Genomic DNA, 14,882 nt, shown 5'->3' with positions numbered 1-14,882 from the left:
GTTCAAACACAGGGAACACACACACGCGCGCACACACACACCTCCACTTTGAAGTGTCCTTTGAAGCTGGAGTAGAGATGTGATGTGTGATGTGTGAGGAGGAGGAGGTCGGCTCTGTCATGACTTTTATCTGCCATCTGACAAAGTGGGAACCTTTACGACCTGCTGCTGCCCCAGTGGAGCCCCTATCCCCCCCCCCCCCCCACCTTCAGCTCCTCTTCAACGGCTGTTTCCAAAACAGAAACAGAGGAGGAGCCTGACAGCGAGCTCACCTGTACTCAGGCTTTAAGTGCAGAAGTAGAAGTGATGAAGAGGACGGGCAACTCTGCTGTTTGCTGTGCACCTTAACCGACCTTCAGAATAAAAGCCCAACATACATCTTTCGGTTTTTTCTCCTGGTCTTATCACATTCACCTTTCACTAGGCAGTATCAGGATTATTATTTACCGGTAAATTTTTCTCACTCTATCCACTTGAAAAAAAGAAAAGAAAAAAAAGCTGTTTATAACAGATTAAAACTCAGACTCACTTCAGACTTCATCCAAAATGACAAAAAAAACCTTCTGAAATTCAAGAAGCAGGAACCTGTGGATGTTATCTTTTAGAGAGTCATTGCCATCTGTTCATCTTTGTAAACATGCTACTCCCATTTCATTTAAATCTAAATACTTCTCCAAAGTCAAGAACAAGTTCAGATACTAACATCGATTAATCGAGCTGTGAAGGAGAATTAACAGGTTCTGTTTCCTTAAATGAGTTTGTTTTTTTTCTCTTTTTGCCAACCGTAAACTTTCCCTGGTCTCCATGTAACATCTTATTGTGGTAAACCTGCAGCAGCAATAACTGCAGCGCTTGTTCCTTTAAGGTCTCGACTGTCTGAGGATTTTCTTTTATTTAAAACAAAGTCGTTTCATTTTAACATCAGTGTTTGTTTCGTCTCTCTGCAGTTCCTCAGCACGCTGTTCGCTCCTCTGAACTTCATCATGGAGAAGGTGGAGAGCATCCTGCCGTCCAGCCTCTGGCACCAACTCACCCGCATCTGACCCGAGCCACCAGACGGATCCGGAACCAGGACCTGAAGCGGGAGCCCACGACCTCCATTCAGACAGAACCAGCCGAACTGAAACCCAGAACGCTTTGTTGCACCGGACTGACACGCCTTTGTGCCAAGAGTTCAAACCAAACTGAGAACAGACAAGGACGACGGCAAGAGACGAGGGACAAAAAAAGGCAAAAATGATGGAATCCACAATTGGTTTTGACTTTATTTGATATGTTTGCATTTTTTGGGTTTTCGATCATTTAAAGCTGTTCTTTTGTTGTACAAAAACAGGTGATCAATTGCCATCATTAAAAAAAGTGAGAAGACAAAAAAATACAATAAAAGGACTTTTTGTGTATTGCTGCAAACCAGCGTCTTCCTGCCAGTTTGATTCTCTGCAGCTTAACGGCTCCAACGCAGCAGTCTGAAGGCAGCGCGGCGTCCTGCCGAGCTGGTAGGTTTTCATTGGTTCTCTCTGGGTCCTTCTTTTATCTGCTGCCAAGGACAACAGGAAGCAGTTTGATCCATGGAGCAGGTGTTAGCATGCTGCAGAGAAACGCTGAGATCTTGACGGCAGTAAAAAAAAAAAATGGATTCTGTATTTACGTCACTTGGATGAAACATGATTTGAACGGCGGGTTCTTTATGATTTTTAAGCCCTATTTTAAATACAACATGCGTAACTAAGTGATCTGTGTGATTAGTTAGAAGTTTTAGTCTGCATATAGATAACGGCTCAACTCAATATACATCTGATTTTAACTTACACATAATATTTACAGGAGAAAACTACGATTATTTGAGCAGTACGTTTTTTAAGACGTCGATTTAGAAGATAAGTTGATTACAGTGAAAGTCAAAATGATCCGTCTGAAGGACACGACGGCTAGGACTCGTTTTAGCGTAGTGTCCTTCAGAGGGCACGTTCGAAGTCAGAGTATGTCACAGGCTCCTTCAAATAATGTGCAACAACAGGATTCATATGTTGCAGCCTACGAAGCAGGATGTATCCCATCATTCATCTGAGCTGCTTCACTTTTCTACACTTTGAAGGTAAAGAGTGGGGACAGCTAAGTGACCCTAACAGGGGATCTTCTGTGGACCAGATCATTTCAGTCGGGGCAGAGCGTTTTGAATGAAGACACTGCTGTCTTCATATCTGTGGATCTGGTCCTGTTCTGGTTCTGTTCTTGTTCTGGTCCTCCAGGTACCAACTGTTTTTATAGCTACAGATCTTAATGAGTGGATGTCGCCACCTACAGGACTTCAGAGTAACAGCTGCTGGAACATCTTTGGAACTGTTGTTGCCTTTTCTACCCAATTATGATCCCAGTTCACACATGCTCGTTGTAACCATGACGACAAATCTATCTGATTACCTCAGGATTCAAAACCACAGCACACAAACACTTTACAGTCTGCCCTTCAACCAGAGTGCATGTGTGTGTGTTTGTTTATTTTTTTGTCTTCAGGGAACTTCTGAATTCTGAGTAACTTCCTGTTTGAAAACCAGATTTTTCTGAGGATAGAGGGAGCACTTCTCAACAGTTCATTTTGTTTGATGTTTTAAACAAGTTCAAATCACTTCTCTTAGTTGTTGAACTTTGAACATGTTGATGAACTTTTGTTCTAGTCTTGGGGATGGATGATTTGTGTTTTATCTTATTAGTTTGAAAGACAGATTAAAGGAGGAGACAGCAGAGAGAGCTGAAGGAGGATCACAGCGCTGAGACAACCTGCTTCCTGTTTCAATGTCACACGGATCTTTGGGAGGCCGCTGAATGGAGAGCTACGCTACGAGGCTGCAGTCGAAACTCTGCAGCCTCCGTACAGAAGCAGAAGTCTTCACACACTGATCCCCCGCGTGACTTGTGGTTGAACGTGATTGGTCAGTAGTGTCCTCGGGGGCGGTGAGGTCACGTCTGGCCCTTACAGGTGTGCACGTCGACCTGCTGGTGGCAGTCCCGGCAGTGCACGGCGCAGCACCAGTGGAACTTGCACTCGCACTTGGTGGTCCGGCTGACCCGCGAGGTGTCGTAGCCTCGCCCGCAGCACATGACCTCACAGCCGTCCACGCCGCGAGACGTCCGGTTACAGACGCGCCCTCCCGTCCCCATGGACCCTGGACACACGGAGAGAGAGAGAGAGAGAGAGAGGTCAGTTCACAGGAGTCGCTTTACAGTAATTCACTTCATCTATGGGGAGCTCCTGCTCATCCAAGGCACAGCGTTACATTTCTTATTAATCGGCTACATATCATCATTCTCTCATCTTCATATTAAATAAAACTATTCTGACACGTTCATCTTCAGCTTTTAAAAGCGTTCACACAGTTTTTAAAGAACAAGAGGGTTACAGCTGTTTTTGGACTTCTGTAACCTTGAAGCTCGTCAGCGAGGAGAATCTGCAGGACTGTGAAGTGTTAGCTGAAGCAGAACCGTCTCGATCCTGATCTGATTCTTTCATATCATCAACATGCAGCATCTCTTTCCATGTCAGTGTCAGCTCTGTCTACAAGCTGAGCGGCATCATGGGAAGTTCCAAAGATGCCCAAAAGAAACAACATTACTCCAGCGAGGAACGAGGACGTGATGAGGCGGTGCACAATCTAAAATGTGACCTATTAGAAACGGCTTATTGGTCACCGCGAGCCAATGAGAGCGCAGTGTGCGGTCGAGACAGAAGAGGGGAGGAGGCGTTCAGAGCGTGAGTAAGATGATGAACGTTGGATGGAGGAGAGATGAGAGATTGATGATAGGAGCCGTCAGCCTGCACTCCCGCCCTTCATCAGCTGTTCATTTTACAGGAGACATCACACACACACACACACACACACACACACACACACACACACACACACACACACACACACACACACACACACACACACACACACACACACACACACACACACACACACACACACACACACACACACACACACACACACACACACACACACACACACACACACACACACACACACACACACACACACACACACACACACACACACACACACACACTTTTCATGAGATACGTTTTCAGGAGTTTTAACTGCGAGGACGAAAGTGCTTTCATTGATGATAAAACTATGGAAGCCTTTGAAGGTCATGATTGTGGTGTAAAAACAAAAAAACCTTTGAAACAGAAACAGACTTTCTTCTTTTTTTTTTTTAAATAAAAAGAACAAGCCCAAAGGAACCATCCGGAACAAACACCACCCTAGTTCCTCCCACATCAAGGATTGTTTTTCATCTTCTCTCATGACCAGGCCAAACTTCACCTGTGAGTCATTCATGATTTTAAAATGCGCTCTCGAACACTGAAACTGATCTCAATCAAATCAAAGAATCAGAATTCAGGAGCAGCGAGGAAGCGTGAAGGGCCGATGATGATGTTTAAGTCGCTCAGTCGGTCAGCGTCCGTAGAGATCCAAATGAAACGGCTCCGTCTTCTTTTCTGCTCGTCGGCATCTTAACCACGTGTTCATAATACTGTGTGTACGTCCAATCACCTCCTGAACACAGTTTTAAACATGGACCTGTGGTCGAGCTGCAGATGTCTCGTGTCTGCGCTGTGACTGACTTGTCTGTGTGTGAAGCGTGTCAGAGGAGGAGCGCGTGTGCGAGCGCTCTCTCTCCTCCTGTGTAAATAAAGGTTGAGGGAAAAAGTGATGCTCCGGCTTCGTGTGCCGTCTCGAACATTGTTCTGGAATTTGCTCGTGTTTACATTCTGCTTCGCTCCGAGACAACGCCGTCTCTTCATCGTTAACCTCGCCAGGTAATATGTCTGGGCTTGACCTGAAGCCCCGCCTCTCTCTGGCAGAGCGCCTGCTCGTCATCCGCGGTATGCTGCCCTGCTAGGGATGACATCACGGCCGGAGTCTTCCTCGCTCTCCCGGTGTCTGCTTATTGAATTAAGATGAGGGGGCGCCGAGAGATGAGTTTAGCACCTGAGCCTCGCCGGGGCCGAGGGAAATTGATTTCACACTTTAAAGAGGCACAAAGGGGCTGTCTCACTATCTCTGTGGAGTGTGTGTGTGTGTGTGTGTGTGTGTGAGAGAGTGTGTGTGTCCATCTGCCTGTGAGAGTAGACTTTCCAGAATGATTGAGGGTGAGTTTGCATGTCTTAGAGAGGTTTATCTGTGTGTGTGTGTGTGTGTGTGTGTGTGTGTGTGTGTGTGTGTGTGTGTGTGTGTGTGTGTGTGTGTGTGTGTGTGTGTGTGTGTGTGTGTGTGTGTGTGTGTGTGTGTGTGTGTGTGTGTGTGTGTGTGTGTGTGTGTGTGTGTGTGTGTGTGTGTGTGTGTGTGTGTGTGTGTGTGTGTGTGTGTGTGTGTGTGTGTGTGTGTGTGTGTGTGTGTGTGTGTGTGTGTGTGTGTGTGTGTGTGTGTGTGTGTGTGTGTGTGTGTGTGTGTGTGTGTGTGTGTGTGTGTGTGTGTGTGTGTGTGTGTGAGACCTCACCCTGCTTACATGTACACAGACACATGAAATCTTCCCGTCTGTGGTGAAGCGTCTACACGTCTCCATGGGGGGCCCCTGAAACCTGCAGGGGTCCATCAGGAGGGGACGGAGGGGAAACTACTGTTCAGGTTGAAGGAATCCAGTGACGCCGTTTGTCAGAGAATCACGATGCAGCTCCAGATATTTTTCTTTTTTCTCAAAGAAATGATCAATAAACTGGACCATCATGTTTCCTCTGATCAAACATGTCATCACAGTAAAACTAACTGATCAGCTGATGTGAAGTCTTTGGCTTCACCTCGAGATAACGCATCGAAAAAAAAATGTACACAAAATCAGATGTAATCAACAAATAGTCCAAAGCGCGAGGCAAGTCATTTTGAAATGTATTGTTTGTTCCTTCAGAGTGATCAATAAATCAAAGCTCTGAAATAAATCAATGTCGGAGAAACATTCCATAAAAGTCCTTCACGTGCGTCACTTTAATGATGATCAGCATGTTTGGAAGAGGCGGCACAACAACAACAACAGACAGGAAGTGTGAGTGTGTTGGAGAGGACGGAGACGTGTCTCTCTTTAGAATGAATACTGACAGATGATGAGTTTACTCCGGCCTGTTTCCTTAAAGCTGCCAAGATCACTTCTCAGTAAACAGTCGAGCCGACATCTGTTGTTTGGCGTTTGTTGCATCTCTACAGTCAGGAACGACGACGACAGATGGTTGACAGTGACGGCGTTTAAAGTCAACTCTGATTCAAGCGAAGACGACGAAATCACCTGATAGAGAAGAAACACACAGATCTGCGTTTTCTCTGCACAATGTGAGTCAACGTAACTCTTCATATCTGTCAGCATCTCAGTAGAAAACAGAGGACTTTGAGAGTGGGACGGTAAATATGAATGAACAAAGCCTGCGATCGTCGCCGTGCTGGAAACACATCCTAACTCCCAGTCGACCTAACGACAGGCGGAGAGCTGAGGCGGGTTTTAAGCCTCTTGACACGCCTGTCAATCAAATCAGACTCCGAACGATGCATGATGTGTATCCTTCCCATGAAATGGTGATTGGACTTGAGCTTGTAAAGTGCTGTTCTAGCGCTTTCACACCGCAGGTCACACCTCCACATTCACAGCCTGACAGTCCAGGTCGTTATGTGAAGTGATCGACTCCACTGAGCCACAGCCGCCTCAAAACACATCTATAAAAAAACCAAACAAACAATAAATAGAGTTGTTGTTTGTCCCATGTAAACATGTTGAGATCTGCTGTTAAAATGTATTTTTGAATGAACGGGGTCTGGGTCTCTTGGATGCGGCCTCAAGTGGACATTCGAGGAACTGCAGGGTTTTTTTTTTTTTTTTTTTTTAACTCTTCCACCTTTTATCTTGAACCTCTAAAACGTCCTCTTGGCCTCTAAATGAAAACCATGCCTCTGAAGATTCTTCATGCTTCTTTGAGGGACATAAAACACTGTAAAGAACCATGACTGTGCCTGATCACCTGTAAATCTCAGTGAATATGTCACACTGTCCCGTGACAGATTATTCCCAGGTTGGATTTTTACTCTCCTACAGAAAAAAAAAAAGAACAAATACTTTTTCACAAAGTAAGGTGCAAATTGGCCTCTTTCATTAACGTGCACTTTGAATTGTGTCTCCAAGCCTTAAAATGACTCAACGCCAATAGAAGCCTTAAAATAATCTGGGAGTTGAAGTCACGTTTCAAATCGAGGAGGAAGGAAATAACAGAATACCTCCTCTGACGTGTGTGTGTGTGTGTGTGTGTGTGTGTGTGTGTGTGTGTGTGTGTGTGTGTGTGTGTGTGTGTGTGTGTGTGTGTGTGTGTGTGTGTGTGTGTGTGTGTGTGTGTGTGTGTGTGTGTGTGTGTGTGTGTGAGAGAGAGCTGGTGATTTATAGTTATCTGTGCTCTTCTAAGGTTTCAGCCTACAGAAGTGTGTAATGGGTCTTAAACTGGCCGACACCCGATCGCCACGGATCATCTGCTGCCTGACAGGCATACAGCTCCTCTGGAACACACACACACACACACACACACACACACACACACACACACACACACACACACACACACACACACACACACACACACACACACACACACACACACACACACACACACACACACACACACACACACACACACACACACACACACACACACACACACACACACACACACACACTCTTCTCTTTCACTCTCACAGATTTCATACACAAACATTTTCTTTCTCACACTCCACCGTCCTGTTCGGAGCTTCACATATGTAAACACAGATTTCACACACTGTCTCAGCACCAGCGTCTGTCTGAGCCCAAACACTGGAGGTGAAGTCTCACTGTCATCTACAGAGACCCTGTCAGACCTTTCACACATGCAAGAAACTCCAGAAAATGTCCCAAAACCTTCAAGCCTAGTTTTTGTGTGAACTGAAACATGATTGTTTCCTGCCAGCCTCCATGACAAAAGTCTGCTTGGAGCGGATTGGTCGAGCCTTTGTTTGACCACAGAAGGAAATGTTCACCACAGAGCTCATGGGCAGGAGCGATCCGGTTTGGATGCTACAGCTGCTGAACAACTGGTTCATCCTTTCTGCATGTTTGTTCCTCCCTTTCTTCTCACATCCCTGTTTTATGCATCTTTGTTTTAAAGAATCTAAATGACTGCAGATCCTGTACAGGAAACGGGGCTGGAGGATGTTTTACCTGACTCGTTGTCCCGTATGCAGTAGTCTGGTGAGTCCTCAAAGTACACCAGGTCGTTCTTGCTGGGTCTTTTGAAGTGTGCGTGTGCTGCAGTAAATCCAGTGCCGTACTGGTTAACCGCCACCTGCACGGCGCCGTTGTACCTCTTGCGAAGATGGTCGCCGGTTTGCCTGAAGTCGGCCATTGCCAACCAGCAGGTCCGAACGCTGCAGGAGCCGCTGACGCCATGACATTTACACTCCAGAGTCATGAAGCGCTTCACGGCCTGGAGAGGACAGAGGGGAGAGAACAAGAGGTCAGTGTCTGGAAAAACGCCGTGCACGCTTTTAAATGCAGCCGATAAATCCTGATTAAAAATCAGACACTTCCTGTGTTTCTGACAAACACCATCACGCATTTTATGGCTCAGTGTTTCTAACTGCGCACCTTTCTGCCCGCTCTGTTGTTGTGCAAGTTCATGAGCGCCCGGGCGTCCTTCTCCTTCCTCTCCTTGGCGTCCACAAACGCCTGACTGAAACGCATGGCGTGCTCCACGTGGTCGCTGCAGCCGCCCCAGTCGAAGGAGCCCTTGGCGTCCATCGACGAGCCCTTCTTGGTGGGGTCGCAGGAGCAGGAGTCCAAGTCGCCCTGGCTGCACGCTCGTGCCAACGTGTAGACCACGCCGGCCGAGGAGATGGCGTACATGAAGGCCACCTCGCGGCTACCTGAGAGGAGCGTGTGAGAAGTCGTTACGAAGAGGAACAGGTCTGTAAAGAACTCAATGTTTAGTTTTAATGCACGTTTGAAACAAATGACGATATGAAACAGTTCTTTGAAATCTTTTTTTTGCTTTGCTGGTGACCAGCAAGACTTTTAACAACTTAAAACAAGTAAAGACGCTCACATATACATATTCAACACACAGCTACGCACCTCCTCTCAGACTGTTTAGGAAAAGACAGCTGGATTGTGTCTCACAGTGATGATAAGAGGAACGATAAGGGAGAAAGTGACACCCAACAGAAGAGTATCAAAACATAAATCCTGCTCTTTTTAATCAGTCCCATGTTGTGTTGTTTCATTACATGTTAGTCGGATAATACATCAGCTAAACACCTGTGTCATGATCAAATAATCAAAAACCAGGAAACAGTTCAGATCGGTAAAAAAAAGAAATCAGCTCATGCTGGGCGTATTGTTCTCCACATCGTAAACTTCTCTGATGGGAGATGAAAGTGGAACATCATCTTTATCTCTCGTGGATCTTTGTTCCCAAACGGAGCCTGAAGGAGGGCAATGTGAAGCCGTGACAAACGCAGAGATTCTTCAAATGTTTGGCCTCCGCTGCTACCTCTATGATCCACGTCTGCTGTTATCGGCTACGAACTCTTAGTTCATGTGAGGCATGAAATGAAAAACGCTTCATCTACCTCCAGAATGGATAAACAGCTAACGCTTACCTGCAGCACCCAGAGCCCTTATCTGCCCCCCCTGCATGTAACTGACGAGAGATCAAAGTGTGTGTGTGTGTGTGTGTGTGTCACTGTGCTACAAACAAGCTCAAATGAAAGAAGTGAATCTTGCATGTGTTTTCATTCTTTGATTCATCTTTAAAATAAGGAAGAAATGCTAAAATTCTTTTTTCTGATTTCCTTTCTTTTTTTTACTAAAAGGAAAAAAAGGAAAAATTTACAAAGAAGAAAACCAAATGACTACATTTCCCCTCTCCTCCCTCTAAATCTGAAATCAAACCTTGTGAAAAACTATTAATAATGACCGTCTCTTTTCATTCAGCACATTTTGAAGCTGCAGAGCTCGGTGTGACCCCTCAGCACGTTTCACGTCTCCACCAAAGAGTCGACTGTGGCAAAACTCAAAGAACTGAGAGGTGGTGAAGATGAGAGTCCGATTAAAGGTTGTCATAGATGGAGAGATGGAGAGATGGAGAGATACTTTGTGTAGAAACATGTTTTAGAACCATAAAGTTTAGAAACCTTTGGAAAAATTATGATGTAGAAACTTATGATTAAAAAAAAAAAAAAAAGGGTTGGAAACATGTCAAAGTAATGCTATTACAATGAAATGTCATCGTAATGAAACAAGTGTGTGTGTGTGTGTGTGTGTGTGTGTGTGGTGTGTGTGCGTGCGTGCGTGCGTGTGTGTGTGTGTGGGTCCAGAGGCTAAGTTGAGCGTGTATAAAGAGGTTAATGAGGAGAACACGGAGACAACGGGAGAGGTAGAACTCCTGTGTAATTGTTTGAAATTAGCCGGCTGACATTGACAATAAGAAGCTTCTGACGAGGCTCTCCGACGTGCCGTGATAATTCTGTGTGGCACAGCGGGGGCCCGGCTGGGAGGTCCGAATACCACACGGCTGATTAGAGGCCCCGACATGAAACAGACTAAGTCGAAGGATCCGCCTCACAGGTTAAATCTGGGGGCATGGGAGAGGAACATCAGGCCGTCGGGTCCTGATGATCCTGCCGGGGCAATAAAAAAAGATTAGGACTTGTTCTAACATGTCCAGGCACAAAGCACAGACTGAGTTCAGCTGCTCAGACGCACAGTGACATGTCGAACTTGACAGGATGCTTCTGTACAGCGCTCACATCTGTCAGAGGCAGCAGCAGGCTGCTCATTATCAGTTAATCATTTCAATCCCTAATACTGCTAATCGCACCGGCTAATTGCTGTCTTAGAGGAGTCATTGCTCACACTCTTCACAACATTTATTTTGTACTGAAGCCCCCCTGAAACAGACTGCCGAAAGCTCCATAAATCAAGTCCTTTCCTTCTGCAAACGACCAGCAGAGATAAACAGTGCTAATGACCGGGTATGGATCTTCAAAGTGGTGGGATTACTTTTACTTGGGAAAAGGACGATCTCTCTTCCATCTCTCTTTGGAATGGGCTGAGAGGAGAGTGATTAGCTGAGACAGTAGCTGAAGTGGATCTAACGTAAACATGAACATCGTCCTGATGAGCCTCAATCAAAGGCACAGACTGGGAACTTTTTATTATACAGCTAAAAACCTGCATGTGGCATGTAGTGAGCGCAACCCATGTACACACACTTTAGTTTTTGACGGCCACGGTTCAAACCCGGCCTGTGGCTCCTTTCCCTCATGTTAACCCCCCCCCCCCAGTCTCCTTCTCTCTCTCTCTCTCTCTCTATCTCGGATCCTGTCTCTAAATAAAAGGCATAAAAATCCCCAAAATAAACTTACGATAAACAACAACAAATATGATGCAGTCTGCAGATTTATTTTATTTCATAAGATGGAAAAATGTTGCAGTCTGTCAGTAAAAAAAAAAGAAAAAGCTAAACAATTAACCCTCCTGGGTTTTTAAAAGCTCAAGGTCAGGCCTGCAGGTTGCTTAAATGCTCAACTAATTCTTTTTACGTCAACAGTGTTCAATAAAAATCATCCAAGACAGAGAGAAGGAGAGAATTTGAGACGTCGTCGCTGTATTTATTCAGTATTAATAATGGGTTGATAACATGAAATCGGGGCACTGGTGGTGCAGAGGTTAGTGCCTGCGTCACATGTATGGAGGCTGAAGTCCTCAACGCGGGCGGCCTGGGTTTAAATGTGGCCTGTGGCTCCTTTCCCGCATGTCAATCCCCACTCTCCCCCCTGATTCCTGTCTCTATCCACTGTCCTATCTCTCCGATAAAGCCACAAAAATAAATCTTTAAAAAAATCAACCAAGTGCTGATGAACTGTTCTTCCCCACCTGAGCGTTAATGTGACTCCAACAAAGCAGGAAAAAGGAGCTGATGTAGCCCACGATCAAACACAAAAACTGAGAAAGCAGCCGGCTGCACCGACGTGACAAATGCACGATTGTAAAGTGAGACGAGGTGTGGAATGTGACCCGACGTCTGTGGAAAAACGAACACATCTGCAAGGGAACTCTGTGTTTCTCCGAGGGGGGGGGGGGCTCGGTGTCGCAGTTTAAACCTCAAGACACTTTGCAAAGTCACCAATTGTTAAGATTTGTCAGACGCAGGGTGAAACAGGACAAACAGATCCGTGCGCTGCAATGCACTCGATCATGCACGGATTGAGTTCCAGCCGCACAATCAGCTGGAAACACAAGCCGGCGTATAAAGTACACGGCTGCAGGCCATCTAGTCACTTACTTTCTATTCTCGGTCATGCAGCGTTGAAGGCGTCTGACAGCCCCTGAAGTTATTATATCAGGTATAATCTGCTTTATTGTATCTTCTAACATTGGCTGCGGGGGGAATAGAGAATGCAGCTCAAATTATCACTGAGGTGTTTGTTGATATAGTCTTAAACATTGAGTCTGATTTGATCCTGATTCTTTCAGGGTCAGGGATAAGAAGCTGCTCTATATCCTAACAGGAATGTTTAAAGATTACAAAGAGAGTAGAAGTGATAGTACTTCAGCATTAATTAAAGATAACCTTCATCTACAGACAGAATTCATCAGGACAAAATTAAGCAAGCATGATGTGACTATATTTACGGACTTCGAGAAAGCGGAGACATGTTTGCTGTCTCCTGTGATAAATGGTCAGAGGTCTCAGGCTTGGATGACTCGCTGTGTATTTTCTGGGGACGAGTGTGTAATAAAACGTGTAAACTGTCCTTTGATAGAATATGTGCGCTGCAAATATGTCAGCTGTGTTCTCCTCAAATGATCAGGACACATTTCACCACAAGACAACTGAGTCTAATCCAGCCCAAGTGTAGATCATCAGCACGGTAGATAAAGATCTCAAGGAAACTTCTGCAGGCACAATGATAACTGGACATGACGGTTTAAATTGAGATATTTGTCAGTGACTTTAAAAACTTTACGTAGTTCAAAATGTGACCTCTTCTATGCTCAAGTAAAATCGGTTTCCCTTCTACTCACTGCGGAGAAGCAGGCGTCCGAGCAGGCTGTGTTCTCTGGCCGTGGTGTTGCAGTTCCAGCGGTGGTTGCGGAACTGGTGCTGGCACTCCGAGATCCAGTCTTTCATCCCGGCCCCGATGGCTTGCATCACTTTTGGGTGCTGGCGACACAGCTGGCGCTGCTTGTTCACGAGGCCGGGGATATTGTCGCACATCACCTGAGAGCCCAGGGTGCCCATGTACCTGCAGGGTGGAGGAGCAGACCAACAGGAAACTGAACTTTTGTCCGCAACACAAATGTTAAACGGGGAAAAGGCAAAGGCACAAGCAAAAATGGAAAAAAACTAAAAAGCTATAAAATTGGTGTTTTCCTCCAACTGAGCAGGAAAAAAGAAAAAAAAACACAGGACAGAAAAAGACAAGAAAGCATCAGGGTGTCTGCTGTGTTGAAATCCCTTCTATCAGCACCACTATTTCGACTATGTGATGTTAGACAAGCAGGGAATTTGAACGCTTGCAGACTTCAGGAAAATGTCTTTAATTGACTTCTCCTTATGGAGAGAAAAAAAGGATGTGAAGAAAATTCTCTCCCAACATCATCTCAGGATTACAGCTGAAATACAGAAACAGGATCTTTGCAAATATTAAAGACTCAAGAGAACGAAAGCAAATAAGAGACAAAGTATATCATATTGAATGACTTGATCTTGGGAATGTATCTGTCCATGTACTCATTCTCCAACTTCAGTATTTGTAAAACACTGAAATGTAAACCACGGAGGGGATTCAATTACTTACGATGTGGGAAATGTCTGATAAACGAGAATAATGCTGTTCTGAAATAGTTTAAAAAGTGATGTGGGTTTTTTTTTTAATAATAATCAAGGAAACTATCGCGATATTTCCTCGAAAATTCAAACTTCGTTATGGACAGATGCGCTGTTCTGCATGATCTCTTCTCAAGTGGAATAAAACGTGCCAGTTTAATCACATTTTCAGCGCCTGTTCTTTGACAATTGTAACTGATTAAGATGTCATATAAAACAGGTAATGTACTCACCACCAGGACGCGTCGACCTCGGCCACCAGCCAGCAGATTGCTACAGACAAATAAACACATATTCCACTTGGAAATAAGTTCATATTAACCAAACGTTGGTCCTCTATGGATCTGGACGGAACATTTCCACGGGAAAAATAAAAATGTGAAACATTAGAAAAAGTCCGAACTTGATTAATGTCCAATGTCACGCTTGCATTAAAAATAAATCACAGGACTTTCGGATGACGGAGGCTTGTGCGTAAAAGCCATGTCCGGCTCTGGTTCTGGTTCTGCACGGTGGCTGAGTGCATATGAGGGAAAAAAAGTGCAGAGAGACCGTCTTAATAGTCCGGGCAAATATTTTCAGTGGAGATGATGAGCTATCAGGTTTAAATTGCTTTACACAAGGGGTGGGCAGAGTCCCGTCTCAGGAATGAGATGTCTGAGAGTATCTGTTCAGGCTGGTTTGACAGCAGACAGGCTTGGCACGCGTCCAGACCGGAGCTCCGCTGCGCTCACAGAAAATGGTCCAAACTGATGGGCGCTTCACTCAAACCGCACCGACGCGTTCAGGGAAGAAGAGGCCGAGCTGAAAGAGAGAGAATTCATCCAGCAATACCTAGACAGTGTCAGTCACCTGAACAGAAAAAAAAAAACCCCGCGTAGCTCGCACTAAATTCTACTGTTTTGTATGATCGCCTTTTCCTAACACATGTTTCGTGGATGAATGTTAAAAGACTTTTCGATGTCAAGAGCAGGAAAAT

General features: G+C 45.3%; 2 protein-coding genes across 13 annotated transcripts in view; one reads left to right on the top strand and one right to left on the bottom strand.

The window, feature by feature from the left end:
- The window catches only part of LOC306825278 (suppressor of tumorigenicity 7 protein homolog), a 46,686-nt gene extending 45,276 nt beyond the window's left edge, over positions 1 to 1,410 (top strand). For all 12 annotated transcript variants that reach the window (XM_079345927.1, XM_079345925.1, XM_079345926.1 and 9 more), the window contains one exon: positions 948 to 1,410. In XM_079345927.1, coding sequence (XP_079202053.1) covers positions 948 to 1,043 — 96 coding nt within the window. In that variant the 3' untranslated portion in view covers positions 1,044 to 1,410. The remainder of the gene's footprint in view (positions 1 to 947) is intronic.
- On the bottom strand, positions 1,241 to 14,759 carry wnt2 (wingless-type MMTV integration site family member 2). Its single transcript, XM_079345932.1, has 5 exons — positions 14,137 to 14,759; positions 13,099 to 13,319; positions 8,656 to 8,933; positions 8,230 to 8,494; positions 1,241 to 3,164 (listed from the first exon to the last, which is right to left on the bottom strand). The coding sequence occupies exons 1-5, from the start codon at positions 14,217 to 14,219 to the stop codon at positions 2,959 to 2,961; spliced, it is 1,053 nt and encodes a 350-aa protein (XP_079202058.1). The 5' UTR covers positions 14,220 to 14,759; the 3' UTR covers positions 1,241 to 2,958.
- Between the last annotated feature and the right edge of the window lie 123 nt (positions 14,760 to 14,882).

The sequence above is a fragment of the Symphodus melops genome (genome assembly GCF_947650265.1).
Source record: "Symphodus melops genome assembly, chromosome: 6".
Lineage (NCBI taxonomy): Eukaryota > Metazoa > Chordata > Actinopteri > Labriformes > Labridae > Symphodus > Symphodus melops.
This window is presented reverse-complemented; position numbering and strand designations above follow the sequence as displayed.